The sequence below is a fragment of the Ahaetulla prasina genome, chromosome 17 (genome assembly GCF_028640845.1).
Source record: "Ahaetulla prasina isolate Xishuangbanna chromosome 17, ASM2864084v1, whole genome shotgun sequence".
In the NCBI taxonomy this organism is placed as follows: Eukaryota; Metazoa; Chordata; class Lepidosauria; order Squamata; family Colubridae; genus Ahaetulla; species Ahaetulla prasina.
In genome coordinates, this window is record NC_080555.1 from 11,784,893 (window position 1) to 11,810,213 (window position 25,321).

General features: G+C 42.9%; 1 protein-coding gene across 3 annotated transcripts; it reads right to left on the reverse strand.

Annotated features, from left to right (window-relative positions):
- Positions 1–547: 547 nt before the first annotated feature.
- On the reverse strand, positions 548–24,284 carry POLR3GL (RNA polymerase III subunit GL). Of its 3 annotated transcripts, none has more exons than XM_058160066.1 (9): positions 24,152–24,284; positions 20,133–20,267; positions 16,713–16,842; positions 16,074–16,160; positions 15,606–15,674; positions 14,237–14,293; positions 12,383–12,456; positions 9,667–9,780; positions 548–7,677 (listed from the first exon to the last, which is right to left on the reverse strand). In XM_058160066.1, the coding sequence occupies exons 2-9, from the start codon at positions 20,256–20,258 to the stop codon at positions 7,591–7,593; spliced, it is 744 nt and encodes a 247-aa protein (XP_058016049.1). In that variant the 5' UTR covers positions 20,259–20,267; positions 24,152–24,284; the 3' UTR covers positions 548–7,590. The 3 variants fall into 3 exon arrangements, with proteins under 3 accessions (XP_058016049.1, XP_058016048.1, XP_058016050.1); XM_058160065.1 differs by lacking the exon at positions 24,152–24,284 and adding an exon at positions 21,701–22,598; XM_058160067.1 differs by lacking the exons at positions 16,074–16,160; positions 24,152–24,284 and adding an exon at positions 21,701–22,586.
- Between the last annotated feature and the right edge of the window lie 1,037 nt (positions 24,285–25,321).

The following is a 25,321-nucleotide window of genomic DNA, read 5'->3' on the forward strand; positions in this document are numbered from 1 at the left end:
TGGCTGGCACTTGGCCGTTGTTTCCTTGTGCTGCCAAGCCGTCAGCTTCTAAGCACTTGATAAGCTGGTGGTAAATCAACACCTCTGTTAACTGACAAGGGGCCTCTTTCCAGGCCTCAATCATCTTTTGGAGAGCAGGAGGAATAAAGCAGATTTTGCCAAAGTATTGTTTGTTTGTTTGTTTGTTTGTTTGTTTGTTTACATGGCCACTCACGTGACAACTCTCAATGACTCTGGATCAGGGGTGAAAAGTAAAATTTGTTACTACCGGTTCTGTGGGCGTGGCTTGGTGGGAGGGAGGTAATGTGACTGGGTGGGCGTGGCCAACTTTTTTTTTTAATTTTTAAAAGCATTTTTTCTACAACCGAAGAGCTTGCAGAAAAAATGCTTTTAAAGGTTCTGACGATCCCAGCTGAGCCGCACAATCATCAGAGGCTTTTTTTTTTAACTTTTAAAAGCATTTTTCAGCCGAAGAAAAAATGCTTTTAAAAGTAAAAAAAAACCTCTGATGATCGTGCGGCTCAGATGGGGCACGGGGGGTGGGGGGCAGGGATTTTTGCTACCAGTTCTCCGAACCACCCACCGCCATCACTACCGATTCAGGCGAGCCGGTCCAATTTCACCCCTGCTCTGGATGGCTTACAAACAATAGAAAACCCAATAGAAAAGAATTTTGAAAAATAGTTTATCGAAGTGGGGGCCAATTTAATCTCTGCAGGGAGATTAGATTTGCATATTCCAAAATTTGGAATATGATTTAAATATTTAATTTAATGTCAGCGGAGGCTGACACATGGAGAGGTGGGAGAGAATTCTCCTGGAGGGTGGAGGGCTTTTAGAAGCTGAAATCAAGCAATGTCTTGCACACTCTTCCCCCTGGAAGGGGGCCTATGGGGGTCCATCACAGCTCCCTTCAGGCTCCCCTCCCCCTGGGGCACAGGCTGGACTGGGCAGGCTAAAAGTGGCTTCCCATGGGGATGAAGAGAGGGGCAGGTGGGCTTTGAGGCTGGGATCTCCAGATCTAACAGAATACCAGAAAGCTTGGGATGATAACAACCAGATAACACCTGGACACGAGGCCTTCTTATGCAATTGCGACAGAAAAACCCAACATCAGCAAGACTTGGAGAAGAGAAGGAGAAACACAGAAGCGAGAGAAAGTCCAGCCAGCGTTTAAAAACTCTGGTGGACAGCCATAAATAGTTAGAACTTGAGATAATAATAACGATAAAGACTAGTAGTAATTAGAGAATAATTTACTCGGGGAAGAATATTCCAGGGGTCATAAATCTCCTGTTTAAGCACATTCGATCAGATAATGGATGGCTTTACTTTGAAGGGCACACAGGCAGTCCTTGGGTTATGACCATAAGTATATGACGTAAAGGCAATCCTGGATTCATTTAGTGACCGTGCGAAGTTACAACGGCACTAAAAAAAGTGACCTAGGATCCTTTTTTCACACTTGCGACCGCTGCAGCATCCCCATGGCCGCGTGATCAAAATTGGGACGCTCGGCAACTGACTCACACTTATGACGGTGGCAGCGTCCTGGGATCCCCTTTTGCGACCTTCTGACAAGCAAAGGCCGTGGGGGAACCACTTAACAACCGGGTGACTGATTTAACAACGGCAGTGATTCACTTAACAACCGGGGTAAAAGGTTATAAAATGGGACAAAAGTCATTTAACAACGGCCCCGCTTAGCAACGGAAATTTTGTGCTCCGTGTTGGTTGTAAGTTGAGGACTACCTGTACGTGTTTATGTGTTTTATGTAATTGATAGATTGATTTCCTATTTCTGAACCATCCATTTCCTTCATAAGAGGGACGATGTACTATATATATATATATATAATACAATGAATGAATGGAGCTGGAAGGGACCTTGGAGGTCTTCTAGCCCAACCCCTGCTCAAGCAGGAGAACCTATAACATTTCAGAAAGGTGGCTATACCAGTCTCTTCTTCAAAACTTCCAATGATGAAGCCCCCAAAACTTCTGGTGGCAAGCTGTTCCACTGGTTCATTGTCCTCACTGTTAGGAAGTTTCTCCTTAATTGCAGGTTGAATCTCTCTTGGATTAATTTACATCCATCGTTTCTTGTCCTGCCTCTGGTGCTTTGGAGAATAAATTGACCGCCTCTTCTTTGTGGCAGCCCCTCAAATACTGGAAGACTGCTATCATGTCACCCCTAATTTTTCTTTTCTTTAGTTCTTTCTGCAATTCCTGCAGCCGTTCTTCCTCCAGGCCTTTGATATATACAGCAAGAATTACCTGTATTGTATCGCATGACCCCAGACAACCGTCCAGTAGTGCAGTGGTCTCCAACCTTGGTAACTTTAAGCCTGGAGGATTTCAACTCCCAGAATTCCCCAGCCAGCTTTGCTGGCTGGGGATTTCTGGGAGTTGAAGTCCACCAGGCTTAAAGTTGCCAAGGTTGGAGACCTCTGCAGTAGTGGGTTTCAATTTAGCTTGCTACCGGTTTGCTCATGCGCTTGCACGACGCTTCTGCACATGTGCAGAAGTGTCCAGGCGAGTCGGTGGAGCCTCCTGCCACCGCCACCGGTTCGCCCGATTCGGGGCAAACCGGTATCCACCCATCACTGCAACAATCGTAAATAATCATCGGTTCCCAAGCTCCCAAATTCTGATCACATGACTGTGGGAACACTGCGATGGTTGTTAAGTACAAAGACAACTGCAAATCACAGTTCTGTCATAACTTTGAATGGCTGCTAAAAAAAACAGCCACAAATGGAAAACTATAACTGGTTAATTTTATTGTATTAAAACTTAGGAGAAGAGTTGATTTACAACCCGGTTAAGTAGCCGGTCCAGACACAATCATTTCCACCAACCTTTTCGGGTGGATTTCCTTTTAAATTCTTTTTTAAATGTGTTGCCTCAATTGTAAAACTGCTGACAGGTGGCACTTTTAAAAATAACAGCCAAAATTCTCTGGAAACTGGGTTTTTTTTGTGTGCATAAGCAGTATCACTACCCGTTCTTCTCAAGTTCCCGTTTTGGGCGAGACGCTTGCTTTGTAGAAACCTTTAAATTTCTAGGTTCTATCATATCGCAAGATCTAAAATGGACAGTTAACATCAAAAACATCATCAAAAAAGGACAACAAAGATTGTTCTTTCTGCGCCAACTCAGTAAGCTCAAACTGCCCAAGGAGCTGCTGATCCAGTTCTACAGAGGAATTATTGAGTCTGTCATTTGCACCCCTATAACTGTCTGGTTCGGTTCTGCAACCCAACGAGACAGACACAGACTTCAGAGGATCATTAGAACTGCAGAAAAAATAATTGCTACCAACCTGCCTTCCATTGAGGACCTGTATACTGCACAAATCAAGAAGAGGGCCGTGAAAATATTTGCAGATCCCTCGCATCCTGGACATAAACTGTTTCAACTCCTACCCTCAAAACGACGCTATAGAGCACTGCACAACAGAACAACTAGACACAAGAACAGTTTTTCCCCGAAGGCCATCACTCTGCTAAACAAATAATTCCATCAACACTGTCAGACTATTTACTGAATCTGCACTACTATTAATCGTTTCATAGTTCCCATCACCAATCTCTTTCCATTTATGACTGTATGACTATAACTTGTTGCTGGCAATCTTATGATTTATATTGATATATTGATCATCAATTGTGTTGCAAATGTTGTACCTTGATGAACGTATCTTTTCTTTTATGTACACTGAGAGCATATGCACCAAGACAAATTCCTTGTGTGTCCAATCACACTTGGCCAATAAAAAATTCTATTCTATTCTATTCTATTCCATTCCATTCTATTCTATCCTTATGATTTATATTAATATTGATATTGTTTCCTAATTGCTTATTTGTAGCCTATGACTATCATTAAGTGTTGTAAGTGTTGTACCTTGATGAATGTATCTTTTCTTTTATGTACACTGAGAGCATATGCACCAAGACAAATTCCTTGTGTGTCCAATCACACTTGGCCACTAAAAATTCTATTCTATTCTATTCTAAATTAGGTTCCCGAGACCAGAAGTCATGACTACCTCAGCCCCTTCAGCCTCAAGCTGGCCCCTTAGTGGCTTCCCACAGGCCTTCTTTACAAGGCTGGCGTTGGATAGTGGAGATCAAGGTCGGAAGGTCAGGTCCCAAAGCCAAATCAAAAAGAAATTCATTTACCGGGCAGAGAACCAGCTGTAGAAACAGCGTCCTCGGCTTACGACCATTCGTTTAACAACGGTTCAAAGTTACGACGGTGCTGAAAAAGTGGCGCACATCTGATCCTCGCCCTTGTGATAGTTGAGGCGTTCCCATGGTTACCTCATTGCGACTTGGACACTCGGCAAAACGCTTACACCAATGACATTTCGAGTGTCCTGCCTTTGCAAATCTTTCCCTGCCGGCTTCCAACAAGCAATGGGGAAGACGGCAGGAAGTCGGAAGTCGCAGCCATATGATACAGGTAGTTCTCGAGTTACAACCACAATTGAGCCCCCAATGTACATCGCTAAGCAAAGACAGCTGTTAAGTGAGTTTTGCCCCATTATACGACCTTTCTGGCCACAGTCGTTAAGGGAATCACTGCAGTTCTGAAGTTAGTAGCAGGATTGTTAAGCGAATGACTTTGCTGGTCAAAAGGTCACAAAACCACACCTAGAGTCCTGCATCCAGTTTTGGTCACCAGACTATAAAAAAGATGTGGAGACTCTAGAACGAGTGCAGAGAAGAGCAACCAGGATGATGAGGGGACTGGAGGCTCAAACATACGATGAACGGTTGCAGGAACTGGGCCTGGCTGGTCTAGGGAAGAGAAGGACCAGGGGAGACAGGAGAGCATCTTCCAATATTTGAAGGGCTGCCCCAGAGAGGAGGAAGGGGGTCCAGCTATTCTCCAAAGCATCCGAAGGCCAGACAAGGAACAATGGATGGAAACTGAACAAGGGGAGATTCAACTTGGAAATGAGGAATTTTCTGACAGTGAGAAAAATCAACCCATGGAACAGGAATTGCCTTCAGAAGTTGTGGGAGCTTCATCACTGGAGGCTTCCAAGAAGAGACAGGACTGCCATCTATCAGAAATGGTGTAGGGTCTCCTGCTTGAGCGAGGGTTTGGACTAAATGACCTCCAAGGTCCCCTCCAACTTTGTTAATCTAATCTGCAATATGAAGAACGATTGCAGGAACTCAGCTAGTCTAGGGAAGCATCTTCCAATATTTGAGGGGCTGCCCCAGAGAGGAGGAAGGGGGTCAGGCTATTTTCCAAAGCACCTGAAGGCCGGACAAGGAATAATGGATGGAAACTGAACAAGGAGAGATTTAACCTGGAAATAAGGAGAAATTTTCTGACCCATGGAACAGAAGTTGCCTTCGGAAGTTGTGGGAGCTTCATCACTGGAGGCTTTCAAGAAGAGGCTGGACTGCCATCAGTCAGGAATGGTGTAGCATCTCCTGCTTGGGCGGGGGGGTTGGACTAGATGACCTATAAGGTCCCTTCCAACTCTGTTAATGATCCCAGGACACTACAACTGTCATAAATATGAAGCAGTTGCCAATCTTAATCATGTGACCTTGGGATTATTGCAACGGTCATGTGAATAAATGCTGACAATTCACTTTTTTCAGCGCTGTCACAACTTCAAATGGTCACTAAACATAACAGTCGTAAGTCTACCTGTGTCTTGTTCATGAGCACGGGTGATTTGGGTAACAACCATGGCAAAAAAAAAAAGGATCCACTGCTGCGGTCACATGGTGCCTCACTTAATGACCACATTGCTTAAAAGAGTCCCAGGTGTGGTCGTAAGTCAAGGACTACCTATATTAGTCCCAAAAGCTTTGCAAGCTTTGTGGCCCAGCCAAATTTCACACCTGCCCAGAAACTCTTATTCATCATTTGAACAGCAGCTTGAGCAGGGGGCTGGACTAGAAGACCTCCAAGGTCCCTTCCAGCTTTATTCTATTCTTCTTCTATTTCCCCTTCAGGAAGCAAAGGGCCAGGGAGACCTTGGACTGGAAAAATCGGGGTGGTCTGGCCCCCAACCGGGCTCCTACACACTCACGCTCCCTTCCACTTGGAACGTCCACCTGGGCAGGTGGGCAATTTTGAGCTACAAGAGATGGCAAATTCTTCCTATCGTTTTATTTACAGATCAAACATGGCACCCAGAGGCCCCTTTGTAAAAATATCCAACTTCTGACTTTCTTTTAAGTCAAAGGAGATTGACACGAGCATCCCCCCTGCCTCCCCTGAATTCACAAGGTGAAGCCCAAAGGCTCATTTCTGCTGAAAGGGAAAGTTGGAGAAACATAAAACAGGTTTAAATTGCAATCTGAAATTTTGCAGACACATTTAAAAGAAGAGAGTCCATCAATCCAAACTGCCCTCAATCTGGCAGCTGATGAGCTTCAGGATCCAGAAAAATATCTCAAGTTTACAGCACAAATTATACTATTTCTCCGACGGCAATTAAAACCTGAAGAATCAGTCCGAACTCGCATCTACAAAATTCTGTTAAATTCTGCCAAACCAGCATTTTTCAAGCGTGGTGGCTTGAAGAGGTGAATTCTGGGAGTTGAAGTCCACCCATCTTGAATCATGCTGACTGGGGAATTCTGGGAGTTGAAGTCCACAAGTCTTGAAGTTGCCAAGGTTGGAGACCCCAGCTCCAGACAATCCAAACTGACCCACAGAGCAGACCCAGCTCTGGATTAAAGTTGCTGAGATGTTCCTCAAAATTTGGACCAAGTCCTGAGGAGGAATTTTCTTCCCTTCTTCCTGCTTTGGACCACAAGCAACTCAAATCCTGCTGGATCAGAGCCTGCTGGTGGGACTGGCCAAGAAGGATGGGTCATGTAATCCAACGCAGGCCGAGGAGGATAGGTCACGTCATCCAACGCAGACTTAGAAAAATTAGGTCAAGTCATCTGAAACAAGCCAAGGAAGATAGGTCGTGTCATCTAACACAGGCCTAGAAAAATAGGCCAAGTCATCCAAAACAGGCCAAGGAGGACAGGCCATGTCACTCCATACTGGCCAAGGAGGATAGGTCATGTAATCCAAGACAAGCCAAGGAGGATAGGTCATGTGATCCAACGCAGGCCACGAAGGATAAGTCATGCATTGCAGTGCAGGTCACGTCATCCAAACACAACCCCGTTCCCTCAGCTCCGAAGATCGTGGTTTATGGGTGGTTTTGGAGACGTCCAACCCTATCTGTTGCAAGGTCCTGGAGAACTTCAGAGCAACACTAGAATCTGCTCCATGGAGTCCCTTTTCGGAGGAAGACTCCTTCATCGGGAGGTCGAATGGCGAAGGCCCACCAGCAACATGGAGCAGAGAGGCCATCTAGATCAGGGGTCTCGAACCTTGGCAACTTTAAGACTTGTGGACTTCAACTCCCAGAACCCCTCAGCCAGCTTTGCTGTCTGAGGAATTCTGGGAGTTGAAGTCCACAAGTCTTAAAGTTGCCAAGGTTGGAGACCCCAATCTAGAGGAAGGATACCCCTTTCGAGACCCTTCAAGGATAACATCGCCAGAAACTTCGCCAGGTGGCCTCTCCAACCGGCCAGCCCACTGAGGCCCTCAATAGATGGCTTCGTCCATATTATCATCGCTGTCGCCCCCAAAATCTTCTCCATTGTCAAAATAGGACATGATGTAATCCGTCTCCTGCAGCAGCAAAAACACAACGACGACAACAAAAAGGGAAACAGATCAAATCCGACACTTTCAGAGCCTGCTTAAAAAAACTTTGTTAAGGCGGATTGGAGATTTAGATTTTAAATCCACTTTTGTCGGAAGCTGGGCTGTTGTTGTGTCTTGTCCGCTCTCACAGCAGCCGGGGCCTTCTTATCTGCTCCCGAACACGGAGGAATGTATGCCTCCCGGCCCCAGTCCTGGCTCCATGCCCAGACAAGCTGAAGAGGAGGGGGCACCTCCTGGCCCCAGCCCTGGCTCCATGCCCAGACAGGCTGAAGAGGAGGAAATATCTCCAGCCCCCAGCTCTGGCTCCATGCCCAGGCAAACGGAGCAACTAGACCCCTCCCCCTCCTCCACAGCATGTGAGCCTGAGGAAGGTTTATTTCCAACAGCTGCTGATTGGAGTGACCCTCGCATCAAAAGACTGGATAGGGGGAGGCAACAGAAGGAAGGGAGGGGCAGGCCTTAATGAGTGCTGAGTCATGGAGCCACACCCCATGGCCTATATAAAGGATCTGCTTTCTGGCAGTCTCTGAGTCAGGCAAAGTCGAACTTATCTTGCTGAAGTCACTTTCTGGTCTCCTGCCTGCCCTGAGAACTTTGCTAGGACTTTGGGCAGAGCTGCAGAGGCAAGCCTGATTCGGATTTCCCTGACCCGGCCGTCAGCGGAGGAGTGGGACACGACAGCTGTAGCCACCAAGACGCCTGCGTTGGGGACGTGGCGCAGACTCCAAAACAGCAAATTGTTCAGGATGGGCAGCATTTAAAGTTTAAAAATAAAAAAAGCAAAGCAAAGCAAAGTAGAATAAAAATGTAATCAAATAATGAAAAACATTAAAATTAATTAAAATAAAAGTAATTAAAATAACAAAACAAAACAAAATAATAATAAATAATAAAACAAAAACAAAATAATAAAACAAAACAAAAAATAATAATAAACTAAATAAAAATAAAGTAAAATAATAAAAATAAAATAATAAAGTAAAATAAAATAAAATAAAACAATAAACTAAAAAATAAAACAAAATAATAAAATAAAGTAAAATAATAAACTAAATAAAATAAAGTAAAATAAAATAATAAAACAAAATAATAAACTAAATAAAAATAAAGTAAAATAATAAAAATAAAATAAAGTAAAATAAAATAATAAAAATAAACTAAAATAATAAACAAATAAACTAAAATAAAAAACAAAACATAACAATAAAGTAAAATAATAAAATAAAATAATAAAACAAAACAAAATGAATAATAAAATAAAATAATAAAAATAAAGTAAAATAAATAATAAAATAAAGTAAAATAAAATAATAAAAATAAAATAATAAAGTAAAATAAAATAAAACAATAAACTAAAAAAATAAAACAAAATAATAAAATAAAGTAAAATAATAAAATAAATAAAATAAAGTAAAATAAAATAATAAAAAATAATAAAAAACAAATTAATAAAAACAAAATAAAGTAAAATAATAAAATAAATAAAATAAAGTAAAATAAAATAATAAATAAAAATAAACTAAAATAAAATAAACAAATAATAAAATAAAAAATAAAATAAAATAATAAAATAAAATAAAATAAAATAAAGTAAAGTAAAATAAATAATAAAATAAAATAAAATAAAATAAAAGTTGTGGGAGCTTCATTACTGGAGGCTTCCAAGAAGAGACTGGACTGCCATCTGTCAGAAATGGTGCAGGGTCTCCCGCTTGGGCAGGAGGGTTGGACTAGATGACCTCCAAGGTCCCTTCCAACTGTTCTATTCCTCTAATTCAGCGTTTCTCAGCCTTGGCCATTTTAAGATGGATGGACTTCAGCTCCATGGTAGCTGGGGAATTCTGGGAGTTGAAGTCTACCCATCTCAAAACGGCGGACATTGGGAAACGCTGTTCCCAATAAAACTCAGAAGCAGCCATTCTGGGCCTTCGCCTCTGTGGTGGTTTCTCTTACCTCTTCAAACTCTTCTTCATCATATTCTTCCTCCTCTTCCTCCTTGCCTTCTTCACCCTCTTCCTTCTCCTCTTCCTCTTCTGATGTCACCTCCTCCTCTTTCTTTTCCAGCGTCTAGGAAAACAATCAAACAACCTGATCAAAATTTTGGCTACTTGGGAACCGGCCCACATTATTATGACATTTACAGAATCCTGGGATCGTGTGATCAGCATTTTTTTTTTAATTAGAAAAATTTTATTGGTTTTAAAAACAAACGAACAAACAAAAACAATGGACATTGTTCTAACATTTACATCAAGTTCAAGTTTACTAAATCATATATTCCTCAGTCTATATACAAAGTTATATATCTCCTTATATAACAAGTACATACTATATTACTACTACCCCTACAACTATATACATATTTAATAAACCTATTATACCCTCACAAGTACAATATAGGTTGACATATACATTTCCAGACATTCGTTATCTCCTGTTTTTGACATTCTTCCTCCTATCAAGCCAGTCGTAAAATTTATTCCAGATCTCATAATACTTTGATTCACTTTTGTCTTTGAGTTCTTTTTTTTAATAATAATAATAATAATAATAATATTTTAATTTGTATACCGCCCTTCTCCCGAAGGACTCAGGGCGGTGCACAGCCAGAATAAAAATACAAAGAAAAACAATACATATAATATTAAGAACACCCCTTAAAGAACTTATTCAATTGGCCGAAAATTTAAAATATAATAACACCCTATAAAAAACCCATAAGAACAAATTAAAAATTTTAAAATCAAGCCAGTCCAGCTAGACGGAATAAATAGGTTTTAAGTTCGTATTATTTTTAAATAATTTTTATTAAGCTTTTCACCCTTAAAAACAAAATGAAGAAAAAACACAACAAAAAAACCAAAAACACATTAAAAACACATCACAAACATTGCGTTACGTATTTTACAGCTCGTCGTATCGGCAACGGTATATATTCTCTGTTCTTTTTTTACTCAATCCTATACATACTTACAATTACCTTCTATTATTCTATTTTACCAATCCAATACTTTACCTTTCCTAATTCCAACTTAGTCAGATTAACAATCCAATTTATAATTTATAATTTTTATTTCTTGTTTCCAACCAATCATACAATTTATTCCACACTTTGTAATAATCCGACTCTTCTCTTTCCTTGGTTTCTAACGTCAACCTGTCCATTTCTGCGCATCGTAAAATTTTTTGGATAATTATTTCCTCTCTTATTTTGTTTCCATACATGTGCTACAGCGATCCTTGCTGCCGTTAATAAATGAAGTATTAGATATTGCAAAGATTTATCCATTTTTGAGCTTTTGCCTTTGAGTTCTAAAGTCCGTCTCTGCACAGCTGTAAATTTTGCTTATTACTTCTTCTCCTGAGGGTATTTCTTTACACCTCCATTTTTGAGCAAATGCTAATTTTGCCCTGGTTAATATATGCAATTTTAAGTAGATTCTCTTTTTATCGTATTTGCCATCCATCATGCCCAATAAGAAAAATTCTGGTTTGACCTCTAATTTGACCATTAGTGTGATCACCATTTGCAACCTTCCCAGCCTGCTCCCTACAAGCAAAGCCAAGGGGGCGAAGCCACATCCACTTAATGACCAGTGATTCGCTTAACAACCATGGCAAAAAGTTTGTAAAATCAGGCACAGCTGCCTTTAACAAACGCCTTGCTTAGCAATGGAAACTCTAGTTCCAATTATGGTTGTAAGGCAAGGACTACCGGTATGCTAAGCCACAAAACACAAGTTAAAACAAACCAAAGTTTGTATGTAGGCAAACGCCATTGCGCCATCTCTTGGTATTGTGGTTAGTTACTGGGCAATTCTGGAAGCGGGGAGGATTCTCGTCTTGAGAAAAGTACGAAAAGAATTTGGGAATACAAGTCAGTTCTTGACTGATGGCCACCATTTCAGTTGCTAAGTCAGACAGTTGTTAAGTGAATTTTGCCCGATTTTACGACCTCTCTTGCCATACGTGTTAAGGTCTTAAGTTACTAGCACGGTTGTTAAAAGAATCTCTCTTCACAAAAAGGGGATCACGTGACCCTGGGACATTGCCACCGTCACAAATACGAGTCAGTTGCCGAATTTTGATCACATGGCGATGGGGATAATGCTATGGTCATAAGTCTGAAAAATGATTTTTCTGTCCCATTGTAACTTCGAAGGTCAATAAAGGAACTGATGTATATCGAGGATGTGTATGAGTAGAATTTTATGTGCATGAGAAGAATTTTAAAAAGAGCTCAGTGGGTAAGAGACGCTGAGTTTGTCAATCGAAAGGTCGGCAGTTTGGCGGTTCAAACCCCTAGCGCTGTGTAACAGGGTGAGCTCCCGTTCCTTGTCCCAGCTTCTGCCAACCTAGCAGTTCGAAAGCACATAAAAAATGCAAGTAGGAAAAATAGGGACCACCTTTGGTGGGAAGGGAACAGCGTTCCGTGCGCGTTTGGCGTTGAGTCATGCCGGCCACATGACCACGGAGACGTCTTCGGACAGCGCTGGCTGTTTGGCTTTGAAATGGAGATGAGCACCGCCCCCTAGAGTCGGGAACGACTAGCACGTATGTGCGAGGGGAACCTTTAATTCTTTAGAAGAATTTGGAAATAAAGGAGAAAAAACCCTATTCCGTCCCAGCCCGGTTTCTCCTTGAAAGCCCAGCAGGACGTCTGCCTTACCTCCAACTTCTTAATGGCTTCCTCCTTGTCTGCAGGCACTTTGGGTTTCTGTTTGGGAACTGGAACCATCTGCCCTGCGCCAGAAAGAAACCAGAAATGCTGATTATTCTAGCCAACCGCACTCCTGGGTCTGTTTTTGGCCAGGCTACAATCTAGTCTAGTGAAGAGAAGGACCAGGGGAGACATGAGAGCATCTTCCAATATTTGAGGGGCTGCCACAGAGAGGAGGAAGGGGGTCTAGCTATTTTCCAAAGCACCTGAAGGCCAGACAAGGAATAATAATAATAATAATAATAATAATAATAATAATAATAATAATAATAATAATAATAATAATAATAATAATAATAATTTATTTTTATTATGGATGGAAACTGAACAAGGAGAGATTCAACTGATCAAGGAGAGATTCAACCTAGAAATACAATAAGGAGAAATTTTCTGACAGTGAGTGGAACAGAAGTTGCCTTCGGAAGTTGTAGGAGCTTCACCACTGGAAGCTTTCAAGAAGAGACCGGACTGCCATTTGTCAGAAATGGTGTAGTGTCTCCTGATTGGGCTGGGGGTTGGATTAGATGACCTCCAAGGCCCCTTCCAACTCTGTTAATCTGTTAAAGGGTCCTACAGCCACACCGTCACAATTTGTGTGCTTGCAACGGTCACGTATTTTTACAACAGTTGCAGAATGCTGTGATTCTCTCTGCAACCTTCCCAGTGATGGTTTCCAACCCTCCAGTCAGTGGGAGAAGCTGAATTCCCTTAGCGACCATCCGATTCAGTTAACAACTGAAGTGATTCGCTTAACAACCACAGCAAAAAAACATAGCAAAATCAGGTGCCGATTGCTTAAGGCAGGGGTCTCCAACCTTGGCAACTTTAAGCCTGGCAGACTTCAACTTCCAGAATCCCCCAGCCAGCAAAGCTGGCTGGGGAATTCTGGGAGTTGAAGTCTGCCAGGCTTAAAGTTGCCAAGGTTGGAGACCCCTGCCTTAAGGAGCAAGTCGCTTAGCCACAGAAGTTCCAGTCGCACAAAATGTTTTGAAATGTTTTGAAAAAGAAGATAAAGTTCCTGCCGCAATTTTTTTTGTTGGGAATTATTACGGACTGTACAGTAATTGAGACTAAATTGATTTTAAATCTAATAACAGCAGCAAGATTACTAATAGGACAATACTGGAAGAAAAAAGAAGTAATAGAAGAATGGATATTGAAAGTTGCCAATTTGGCTGAGATGGCGAAGATATCAGCCTTTTTGAAAGACAATACGCAAGAAAGATGCTTAAAGGAATGGGAAAAATGGATTGACTATATTCGAAGTAGATATCAGACTAAGAGTTATCAGACTGTTTTTGAATGATTACGATGTATTATTTTTGATTATTTTCGGGGGAAGTTAGGAATTGATGATTTTAGGGGTATAATTAAGTTGGGACGAAAATTTTATGGCATATGTTTGTTTTATTTTTAACTATTGTGCTAACTATTGAACCTTGTGCTCGTTCCGGGAAGTCGGGGGTGGGGAGGGAGGTTGTGAAGGGAGGGGGGAGGGGAGGTGGGGGGAAATTTTTCTGTAAAACCTTTTGAATAAAAAAAAAAAAAAGTTCCAGTCGCAAACTGTGGTCGTACATTGAGGACTATCCGAGCTGTTTATTCAAAAAGTAAACATGGGAATTGGATGTTTCTATCATTATTAGCGCTACCAACATACCCACCAAAAACAGCCTGAAATCAATCCGGCAATCTTTACTCGCACCAGTGAGATTTTCCTTACAGAAAGAAGTGGGGGGGGGCACCTTTCCTGCTGCAGGAGTTTGGGAAAATTATATCTCCTCCACAGGTAATGAAATTACTTACTTTGTTTTCGAGTCTTCTTCACGCGAATTTTTAGTTCCGGAGGTAGCTGCTTCCAATCTGCAGAGATCAGCAAAGATTTAATCGAGCAATTAAAATTTAGCCACTTGGGCCCCAATGTGCTTTTGGTGGGATTTTAAAAAAATAATAATAATAATTAGAAACTCTGCATCTCTTGGGCATAATTTGGAGCAGGCCACTTTAAACCTTGTGGACTTCAACTCCCAGAATTCCTCAGCCAAAATGATTTAGTGCAGGGGTCTCCAACCTTGGCCACTTTAAACCTTGTGGACTTCAACTCCCAGAATTCCTCAGCCAAAATGATTTAGCGCAGGGGTCTCCAACCTTGGCCACTTTAAGACTTGTGGACTTCAACTCCCAGAATTCCCCAGCCAAAATGATTTAGCGCAGGGGTCTCCAACCTTGGCCATTTTAAGACTTGTGGACTTCAACTCCCAGAATTCCCCAGCCAAAATGATTTAGCGCAGGGGTCTCCAACCTTGGCCACTTTAAGACTTGTGGACTTCAACTCCCAGAATTCCCCAGCCAAAATGATTTAGCGCAGGGGTCTCCAACCTTGGCCACTTTAAGACTTGTGGACTTCAACTCCCAGAATTCCCCAGCCAAAATGATTTAGCGCAGGGGTCCCCAACCTTGGCCACTTTAAGACTTGTGGACTTCAACTCCCAGAATTCCCCAGCCAAAATGATTTAGTGCAGGGGTCCCCAACCTTGGCCACTTTAAGACTTGTGGACTTCAACTCCCAGAGTCCCTCAGCCAGCAAAGCTGGCTGAGGAATTCTGGGAGTTGAACTCCACAAGTCTTAAAGTGGCCAAGGTTGGGGACCCCTGATTTAGAGACAAGGTGATTCTTAATCCTTCCCCAAGATTAAGGGGGGAAAAAAACCCCGTTTTGGCTCCTATACCTTTGTCACTATCAACTATTTAGTACAGTAGTCCTTGACTTACAACCATTCGTTTAGTGACTGTTTGAGGTTACGTCACTGAACAAACGGACTTATGATCGTTTTTCACATGTATGACCGTTGTTCTATGGTCACTTGATCAAAATTCAGACACTGACTCATATTTATGACGGTTGCAGTGTCCCAGGGTTATGTGATCCCCTTTTGCCACCGTCTGACAGTCAATGGTGGAAGCCTGATTCAGTTAACAACCGTGTTACTACACGGTTAAGAACTGCAGTGGTTCCCTTAACAACTATGGCAAGAAAGGGTCCTACAAAACAGGGCAAAACTCACTTAATGAATGCTTCCCTTAGCAATGGAAATTTTGGGCTCCATTGTGGTCATAATTTGAGTTCCTTCCGTACAAAAATCCCCGAGAAATCAAAATATTTTTCCCAGCTTCACCTGGGTTCCACTCCATGGCGTTGTCCGTCGGGCCCGCCATCTGATACTTGTCGGAATAGCGCTCGATATCTGGAGAAATTAAAAATTCGGGAATTAGCGGTGCCCTCTTTAAATAACGGAGGGTGAGAAGATGGAAGCAGCGAGCAGGCCGACATGGCAGGTGGGGTTAAAGCCGTCATTAGTTTTATTTATTTATTTATTATTTATTTAATCGCATTTTTATACCGCCCTATCTCCTAAGGGACTCAGGGCGGTTTACAGCCTAATAAAAACATACATATAAATACAAAATAAAACACCAATTTAAAAAACTTATTAAATAAGGCCGAATATTAAAACTACAATAAGATAATAAAACCCCGTTAAAACCAAATTTAAAATTTAAAATTCTAGTCCAGTCCAGTTGGGAATCACGGCACAGTCACAAATGTCCGAAATCTTAATTCCCTCCCCGTGAATTCCGCTGACCTTTCTCGAAGCGCCAATTTAGTTTGACCATTAACGGACCAGATCCTCGTGTACAGGATCTGCAGATATTTTGAATTATGGGAAAAACTAGCAGGTAGGAAAAAAAAAAAGGAATTAAAGAGGGGAAAAAAAAGAAAGTGGAAAATCTAGGGGTGAAATGCTCCCGGTTCAGCGATGGCGGTGCGTGGTTCGGAGAACCGGTAGCAAAAATCCCTGCCCCCCCCCACCCACTCCATGCCCAGCTGAGGTGTGCGATCATCAGAGGTGTTTTTTTGTTTTTTGTTTTACTTTTAAAAGCATTTTTTCTTCAGCCAAAAAAATGCCTTTAAAAGTTAAAAAAAAAAGCCTCTGACAATCAGGCAACTCAGCTGGGATCGTCAGAACCCTTTAAAAGCATTTTTTTTCTGCAACCTTTTCGGTAGAAAAAATGCTTTTAAAAGTAAAAAAAAAAAAAGTTGGCCATGCCCACCCAATCACATTACCCCACCAAGCCGCGCCCACAGAACCGGTAGTAACAAATTTGACATGTCGCCACTGGACAAATCCCACGCGCGATTCGATGACGTCACAGAAGCTCAGCCAACCACGAGGCAGAAATTATTTAAAAAGGACTTCAGGGTTTTCTCGGCCGCTCAGTACCTTTTTTGGGGGCCGAAGGTTTGATGAAATACGGCAGGTTCTTCATGGCCCCCCTCAGCTCCTGCTTCAGAGCCAGCATGTATTCCACCTCCTCTCCGGCCAGCAACGGAAGCGGCTTATATTCCAGGGGCTACAGAAACAAGCCAGAAACAAGCCAGGATCGAGACAAAACCTGAGACGGCTTTGGCTCCCTTCCCACAACACGTTTCATCCGGCTATTAAATGAACCCGTTTTCTTTGATAGGTTTAAGACCCTGAAGCAGCAACAGCCCGCCAGGTGAGTTCCCGCAATCTGGGAAGCCACAATTAAACAAACCATAGATGCTTCATGTGTTGTCGGAATGCAGCCGGTATTCCTTTCACCGATCCAAGAAAAAGGGTTGCAGCAGCCGAGCCTTAAAAATTGAGCTTGGTCTGGTTATGGGTAGCCCTCGATTTACCTCCAGTCATTTAGTGACCGTTCGAAGTTAAAATGGCATTGAAAAAAGTAAATTTATGACTTTTTTCATTGCAGCATTCCCCACGGTCACGTAATCAAAAAAACAAAAACAAAAATTCAGCCTATAAGAGCCACATCAAGTCTGGGAGTGTAGCTATGTCCTTTTTTTTTAACTGAAAAAAGTTTTACAAGGTTTTTTTTTTTATTTGCATTTATATCCCGCCCTTCTCCGAAGACTCAGGGCGGCTTACACTATGTCAAGCAATAGTCTTCATCCATTTGTATATTATATACAAAGTCAACTTATTGCCCCCAACAATCTGGGTCCTCATTTTACCTACCTTATAAAGGATGGGAGGCTGAGTCAACCTTGGGCCTGGTGGGACTAGAACCTGCAGTAATTGCAGGCTGCTGTGTTAATAACAGACTGTCTTACCAGTCTGAGCCACAGAGGGGGATATTGAACAAATATCCCCGTCCCTTCCCCGTCCCCTCCCCTGAGACTTCCCAGAGCAAAATACAGGGTGTAGTAAACTTCTAACAATCATAAACTAAACTTATGCTAATGTCCATAAACTCTCATCCCTCCATAGAGCCTTAATTTCCATTACACTTTATTCATTCAAAAGCTAGTTGATATTTCTTGATCTGATATTTATTTTGAATATAGTCAACCCATCCATTCCACTATGTATTTCTCTTGTGAGCAGTCTTTCAAATATTTCAAAGGGCCTCTGTGGCTCAGACTGGTAAGACAGTCTGTTATTAACACAGCTGCCTGCAATTACTGCAGGTTCAAGCCCCACCAGACCCAAGGTTGACTCAGCCTTCCATCCTTTATAAGGTAGGTAAAATGAGCACCCAGATTGTTGGGGGCAATAAGTTGATTTTGTATATAAATATACAAATAGGATGAAGACTATTGCTAACGTAGTGTAAGCCGCCCTGAGTCTTCGGAGAAGGGCGGGATATAAATGCAAATTTAAAAAAATGCTGAGATTTTTGCCATTTCCGCCAGGTTAGCAACTTTTAATATCCATCCATCAATCGTAGGCAAATGTACTGCGCTACCAATAGTCTTGCTGCTGATATTAAATTTAAGATCAGTTTAGTCTCTATTGCCATAGTTATACGCAATAAAAACAATTGCGGAGTAAACTTTATCTTCTTTTTCAAAAACATTTTGCATAACCCACCATATCCTTATCGAAAATGATTTGATTTTTTTTACAAGTCCACCATATATAAAAATTTAATAAATAATAATAAATAAATAATAATAATAATATATGATAGAGTATAGCTATGTCTTAAGGACCTTACAAAAGTCCAAACAGGATCAAACAACACTCAAAAAGGGAAATTTAAATGGATTTAACGGTTGCTATGGCCACTGAAATATATTCCAAAAATCTCCCAAAATGGAGACAAAAACCCGGACAGAATTACCGTATTTTTCAGAATATAAAATGCACCTAAATTTAAAAGAGGAAAACAATAAAAAAAACACCCCTTTTTTGCCTCCCTCTTTTCGGCCCTTTTCCAGCTTTTTGGGGGGGCCTTTTTTTAGCCCGTTTTCAGCCTGTTTTCTAAACTTTTTTCAGCCCACTTTTGAGGCTTTTTTTTGGCCCGTTTTTTTCTGGAAAAAGGCTGAAAAAAGGCTTGAAAACTGGGCGTGCAGAGGCCAAAAAAAAAGGCGGGTAGGTGGGGCTTCGGCAACATTCGGTCCACACAGATATTTTCACCCCCTTTTGGGAGACAAAAAAGTGTGTCTTATATAGTCCAGGGGTCTCCAACCTTGGTCCCTTTAAGTCTTGTGGACTTCAACTCTTTGCTGGCTGAGGGACTCTGGGAGTTGAAGTCCACAAGTCTTAAAGGGACCAAGGTTGGAGACTCCTGCTTTGCTGGGTGAGGGACTCTGGGAGTTGAAGTGCACAAGGCTTAAGGGGCCAAGGTTGAGACCCCTGCTTTGCTGGCTGAGGACTCTGGGAGTTGAAGTCCACAAGTCTTAAGGACCAAGGTTGGAGACTCCTGCTTTGCTGGCTGAGGGACTCTGGGAGTTGAAGTCCACAAGTCTTAAAGGGACCAAGGTTGGAGACCCCTGCTTTGCTGGCTGAGGACTCTAGGGTTGAAGTCCACAAGTCTTAAAGGGACCAGGTTGGAGACTCCTGCTTTGCTGGCTGAGGACTCTGGGAGTTGAAGTCCACAAGTCTTAAAGGGACCAAGGTTGGAGACTCCTGCTTTGCTGGCTGAGGACTCTGGGAGTTGAAGTCACAAGTCTTAAAGGGACCAAGGTTGGAGACCCCTGCTTTGCTGGCTGAGGGACTCTGGGAGTTGAAGTCCACAAGTCTTAAAGGGACCAAGGTTGGAGACTCCTGCTTTGCTGGCTGAGGGACTCTGGGAGTTGAAGTCCACAAGTCTTAAAGGGACCAAAGTTGGAGACTCCTGCTTTGCTGGCTGAGGGACTCTGGGAGTTGAAGTCCACAAGTCTTAAAGGGACCAAGGTTGGAGACCCCTGCTTTGCTGGCTGAGGGACTCTGGGAGTTGAAGTCCACAAGTCTTAAAGGGACCAAAGTTGGAGACTCCTGCTTTGCTGGCTGAGGGACTCTAGGAGTTGAAGTCCACAAGTCTTAAAGGGACCAAGGTTGGAGACTCCTGCTTTGCTGGCTGAGGGACTCTAGGAGTTGAAGTCCACAAGTCTTAAAGGGACCAAGGTTGGAGACCCCTGTTATAGTCCAAAAAATACGGTACCTTTATATTGAAATGACATAAAAATCGTTCAGTGATATTTTCTTATAGATTGTCCTCGAGTTATGACTGTTTGTTCAGTGACCGTTTAACGTTACTACCTGTGCTGAAGGAAGGGTCCCAGGATGGTCCCGGAAGCGCGATTAAGACTTTCTGAAAAGCAGTTTTAACAACGAAGGGAGAAATTGGGGGAGCATCGAAGGAAGGAATTCAGAGGAAACCGAGCAACTCACAGGGAAGAGGGGGGATGGCTTCAGTGTGGGAGGGGGCAACGCCTCCCCCTTCCCAATGCCCACCGCCTCCACATTGAAGGTCATGTGGCCGCCCCGGCCCCTTCCTCTTCCGCCTCTTCCAGCCATGAGGGGACCCTGGAGGTAAGGAAAAAAAAACCATTAAAAAGATTACACAATATTAGAAGACAAGAAGTCCCAAAATAAGCGAATGGGCCTGAAATCAGGAATTTCTGCAGCTGATAGTCCTTGACTTCTAACAGATCCTTTAGTGACTATTTGAAAAAAAAAGTGACATGACCGTTTTTCAGACTTATGACCATTGCAGCATCCCCATGGTTATGTGATCCAAATTCAGCTGCTTGGCAACAGACTCATATTTATGACGGCTGCGGACAGTTGTGACCTTCTGACTGGCAAAGCCAATGAGAAAGCTGGAATTGTTTACAGGTTATTATTTTTTTTTTATTGAAAAAGTTTTAACAAACAAAAACATTTTTCTCCCTTTTCCCCCCCTCCCCCCCCAAAACCCCCTCCCTCCCCGCTTCCCGGGTCAATCACAAGGTATTGTTATACATAAACCAAACGTAGAGTAAAATTTTCCCTTCTAATCCAATTAACCTCATCCAAATCTTTTCATTTCCTAACCCCCCCATTATATAAAATAATACATCCTAATTATTCAAAGGCAATCTGATATCTCTTAATCTGATATCTGTTTTGTAAATAATCAATCCATTTTTTTCCATTCAATTAAATATCTTTCCTGCGTGTTGTCTTTCAAAAAGGCTGAGATTTTAGCCATCTCAGCCAAGTTAGTAACTTTCAATATCCATTCTTCTATTGTAGGTAACTCTTTTTTCTTCCAATATTGTCCAATCAACAGCCTTGCTGCTGTTATTAAGTTCAAAATCATTTTAATCTCAGTCACCGTATACAGGTTATTAATTTAACAGCTGCAGTGATTCACTTAGCAACTGGGGGCAAGACAGGTCGTAAAATGGGACAAACCTCGCTTAATAACTGTCTTGCTTAGCAACAGAAATTTTGGGCTCAATTGTGGCCGTAAGTCGAGGACTACCTGCATTCAATTACTGCATTATTATTTATATTGGACTCCACTGCTGATACCTGAACCAGATTGTCCCGTTTGGGTCATGAGAACACAGCTGGCGGGGTGGGGGGGTAATTTTCCCCTGGCTGCTGCTCATGACTCCCCCCACACACACTTAGGGTCTTAGAAACTAGATCTAAGCGACTGCAGCTCGAAATACAGTTGTTCAACGCAATCTTTGCGACTTTCCCAGTAAGTATGGGTAAGGAGAATGGAGTGGGTATGCTAGATCAAGCTGCAAACATGCAAGCCACCACCAGAGGGCAGCAAAGACGAGGCAGTATCTGCAAGGCAGGAGTCATACTTGGGGGGGGAAAATCAGTTTATTTATTTATTTATTATTTATTTATTTATGTCACACAGCATATATAAGCATAAGTATGTAATAACTATACAAGCATATATATAAGTATGAGTATGTAATAATATAAGAGCATAAGAGCACAAACGTGCCTACCGTTCCTGTCCTATTGTTTCCTTTCATTATATCTTCTGTTCCATCGGTTGATTGCTCTCACTGTCAGAAAATTCCTCCTTATTTCCAGGTTGAATCTCTCCTTGGTCAGTTTCCATCCATTGTTCCTTCTCTGGCCTTCAGGTGCTTTGGAAAATAGCTTGACCCCCTTCCTCCTCTCTGGGGCAGCCCCTCAAATATTGGAAGATGCTCTCCTGTCTCCCCTGGTCCTTCTCTTCCCTAGACCAGCCATGCCCAGTTCCTGCAACCGTTCATCATTTGTTTGAGCCTCCAGTCCCCTCATCCTGGTTGCTCTCCTCTGCACTTTTTCTAGAGTCTCAACACCTTTTTTATAATGTGGTGACCAAAACTGGATGCAGTATTCCAGGTGTGGTCTTACTAGGGCTTTGTGTGTCCAATCACACTTGGCCAATAAAATTCCATTCTATTCTATTCTAGAGTTGCATTAACACTTTGAATGTCTATGGAGATTCTCAGTCATCCAGATGCTGGTTGTCCCAAAGTTGGGCCTCTGGTGGCTCAGACTGCTAAGACAGTCTGTTATTAACAGCAGCTACTTGCAATTACTGCAGGTTCAAGTCCCACCAGGTCCAAGGTTGACTCAGCCTTCCATCCTTTATAAGGTAGGTAAAATGAGGACCCAGATTGTTGGGGGCAATAAAGTTGACTTTGTATATAAATATACAAATAGAATGAGATTATTGCCTTATACAATGTAAGCCGCCCTGAGTCTTCGGAGAAGGGCGGGATATAAATGTAAATAAATAAATAATAAATAAATAAATACTAGGGCTTTGTGTGTCCAATCACACTTGGCCAATAAAATTCTATTCTATTCTATTCTAGAGTTGCATTAACACTTTGAATGTCTATGGAGATTCTCAGTCATCCAGATGCTGGTTGTCTCAAAGTTGCCTCAAAGGAGGCAACTGGACTTTCTGGGGTTTTTTTTCTTCTAAAGACGTTTCTATTTCCAGAGGGGGGGGGGAAACTTGCAGACTACTAGGAGCACAAGAGAAACTCAGGTGACCCTGAGGACACAAGAGAAACCAGGGGGATTCTGGGAGCTCCACACATCTCCAAGCTGCCAAAGGCAGGCAACTGGAGTGCCTTGTTTTTTTCTTCGAAGACGTTTCACTTCCCATCCAAGAAGCTTCTTCAGCTCTGATTAGGATGGTGGGGAATGGAAGGATTTATATTCCTTGCAGACAGCTGGTTATTTGCATCCTTTTAGAGCAGGGGTCTCCAACCTTGGTCCCTTTAAGACTTGTGGACTTCAACTCCCAGAGTCTCTTAAAGGGACCAAGGTTGGAGACTCCTGCTTTGCTGGCTGAGGGACTCTGGGAGTTGAAGTCCACAAGTCTTAAAGGGACCAAGGTTGGAGACCCCTGTTTTAGAGGGTCTTTGAGGCCCTCAGGTGGACCCGGAGGACACAGATAAACCTCCAAGTGGCCTCAACGACCCTCTAAAAGGATGCAAATGACCAGCCGTCTGCAAGGAGTATAAATCCTTCCCTTCCCCATCATCCGGTCAGAGCTGAAGAAGCTTCTTGGATGAGAAGCGAAACATCTTCAGAAAAAAACCCACCAAGTTGGCAATGAAAAGAAAGAAAGAAAGAAACTGAGAAAGTCCAGTTGCCTCTTGAAAAAAAACACCTTTGGGACAATCACGACCTGGATGACTGAGAATCTCTACGGCTGCCGCTTCCGTGGAACCTCCAGGCCTGGAAAAACCTCCAAATCTGAGAATCTGTGTGCCTGAAGAGCTAGCTTTCTCCTTGCAGGAGGGAATCTATTTCTAGGGTGGCCGTTGCTGTTCTTATTACAGATTAACAAGGGTTGGAGGGGGCCTTGTGGGTCATTTAGTCCAACCCCCTGCTCAAGCAGGAGACCCTACATACCATTTCTGATTTATAACAGATTAACAGAGTTGGAAAGGACCTTGTGGGTCATCTAGTCCAACCCCCTGCTCAAGCAGGAGACCCTACACCATTTCTGACTGATAACAGATTAACAGAGTTGGAAGGGACCTTGTGGGTCATCTAGTCCAACCCCCTGCTCAAGCAGGAGACCCTTCATACCATTTCTGACTGACAGCAGATTAGCAGAGTTGGAAGGGACCTTGTGGGTCATCTAGTCCAACCCCCTGCTCAAGCAGGAGACCCTACACACCATATCTGACTGATAACAGATTAACAGAGTTGGAAAGGACCTTGTGGGTCATCTAGTCCAACCCCCTGCTCAAGCAGGAGACCCTACACACCATATCTGACTGATAACAGATTAACAGAGTTGGAAGGGGCCTTGTGGGTCATCTAGTCCAACCCCCTGCCCAAGCAGGAGACCCTACACACCATATCTGACAAATGGCAGTCCGGAAAACCAAGGCACGCAGCGCCCCCACCCCCCCGCCTTTCTCCCCCACCTTCCTTACCTGCTCCGACCCAGCAGAGGACTTCCGAGCGCGCGTTATCTCCCTTTAATCCGCGCCCGCCGCGAAGCGAACGGCGCCAGAGAAGCCGGATACTCCACGTTCGAAAGGGGCGGAGCCTGTGGCTCGGCCAGCCAATGAGAGGGGCGAGAGCCGCTCGGGTTCGATACGCGACGTTCGAAAGGGCGGGGTGGCCTCTGGCTCGGACAGCCAATCAGGGGAGGAGGAGGAGGAGGGAGGGAAAAGGGGGGCGTGGCTTGGGAGGGCTGTTTGCTCAGCCGGACTGTTTGCGTAGGGCGCAGCCGCTAAGCCACTCCTTTGAGTTCCCATCATCCACAGCCCCGGCCGTTGTTTTGTATTGGTGTATTTATAATAGAATAGAATAGAATAGAATAGAATTTTATTGGCCAAGTGTGACTGGACACACAAGGAATTTGTCTTGGTGCATATGCTCTCAGTGTATATAAAAGAAAAGATACCTTCATCAAGGTACAACATTTACAACACAATTGATGGTCAATATATCAATATAAATCATAAGGATTGCCAGCAACAAGTTATAGTCATACAGTCATAAGTGGAAAGAGATTGGTGATGGGAACTATGAAACGATTAATAGTAGTGCAGATTCAGTAAATAGTCTGACAGTGTTGAGGGAATTATTTGTTTAGCAGAGTGATGGCCTTCGGGAACAAGGGGAATCAAATCGATATAAAATAAGGTCTGTTTTATAGGCGTTTCGTTCATCTTGGAGTTGCTTAGTGAGTTTAATGCCAGCTGGCTCAGGAATTCTGGGAGTTGAAGTCCACGGGTCGTAAAGTTGCTATAGTTAAGGGCCCCCCCCCCTTAGATAATCGCAAATTTTCCTTTAAAGCTCCGCTAGGGGGCAGCCTCGGCTATCCAGAAAAGCTCAGTGGGGCTGAAGTAGGAGAATGGGATGGGATGGGGCACCACTTGGAAATCCTACGAAGTAATACGTCCATCTGAGTTGAAGAGGCTCCCTCACTTTTTCTTGGCTGGAAAAACTGGCGGAGAAAACAACCCGGCTCTGTTCCGTACCAGGGGCAGAAACCAAGATCTCTTCAATGATGGCTTAACCGTGTTGGCTTAGTTCCCTCAACATAGTGCAGCCCCGTTTATCCAAAGCAGATCTAGCGGGTTGGATGAACGCAG

Excerpts from the sequence above, each read along its gene's own strand:
- POLR3GL (XM_058160065.1), bottom strand. The coding sequence starts at position 21,727 with ATGAAAGGAAACAATAGGACAGGAACG. Across the intron at positions 16,843-20,132 it reads AGCCATCCCCCCTCTTCCCT|CCCCTGGAATATAAGCCGCT; the intron begins GTGAGTTGCTCG and ends TTGTTTCTGTAG. Across the intron at positions 14,294-15,605 it reads CGCCATGGAGTGGAACCCAG|ATTGGAAGCAGCTACCTCCG; the intron begins GTGAAGCTGGGA and ends TGATCTCTGCAG.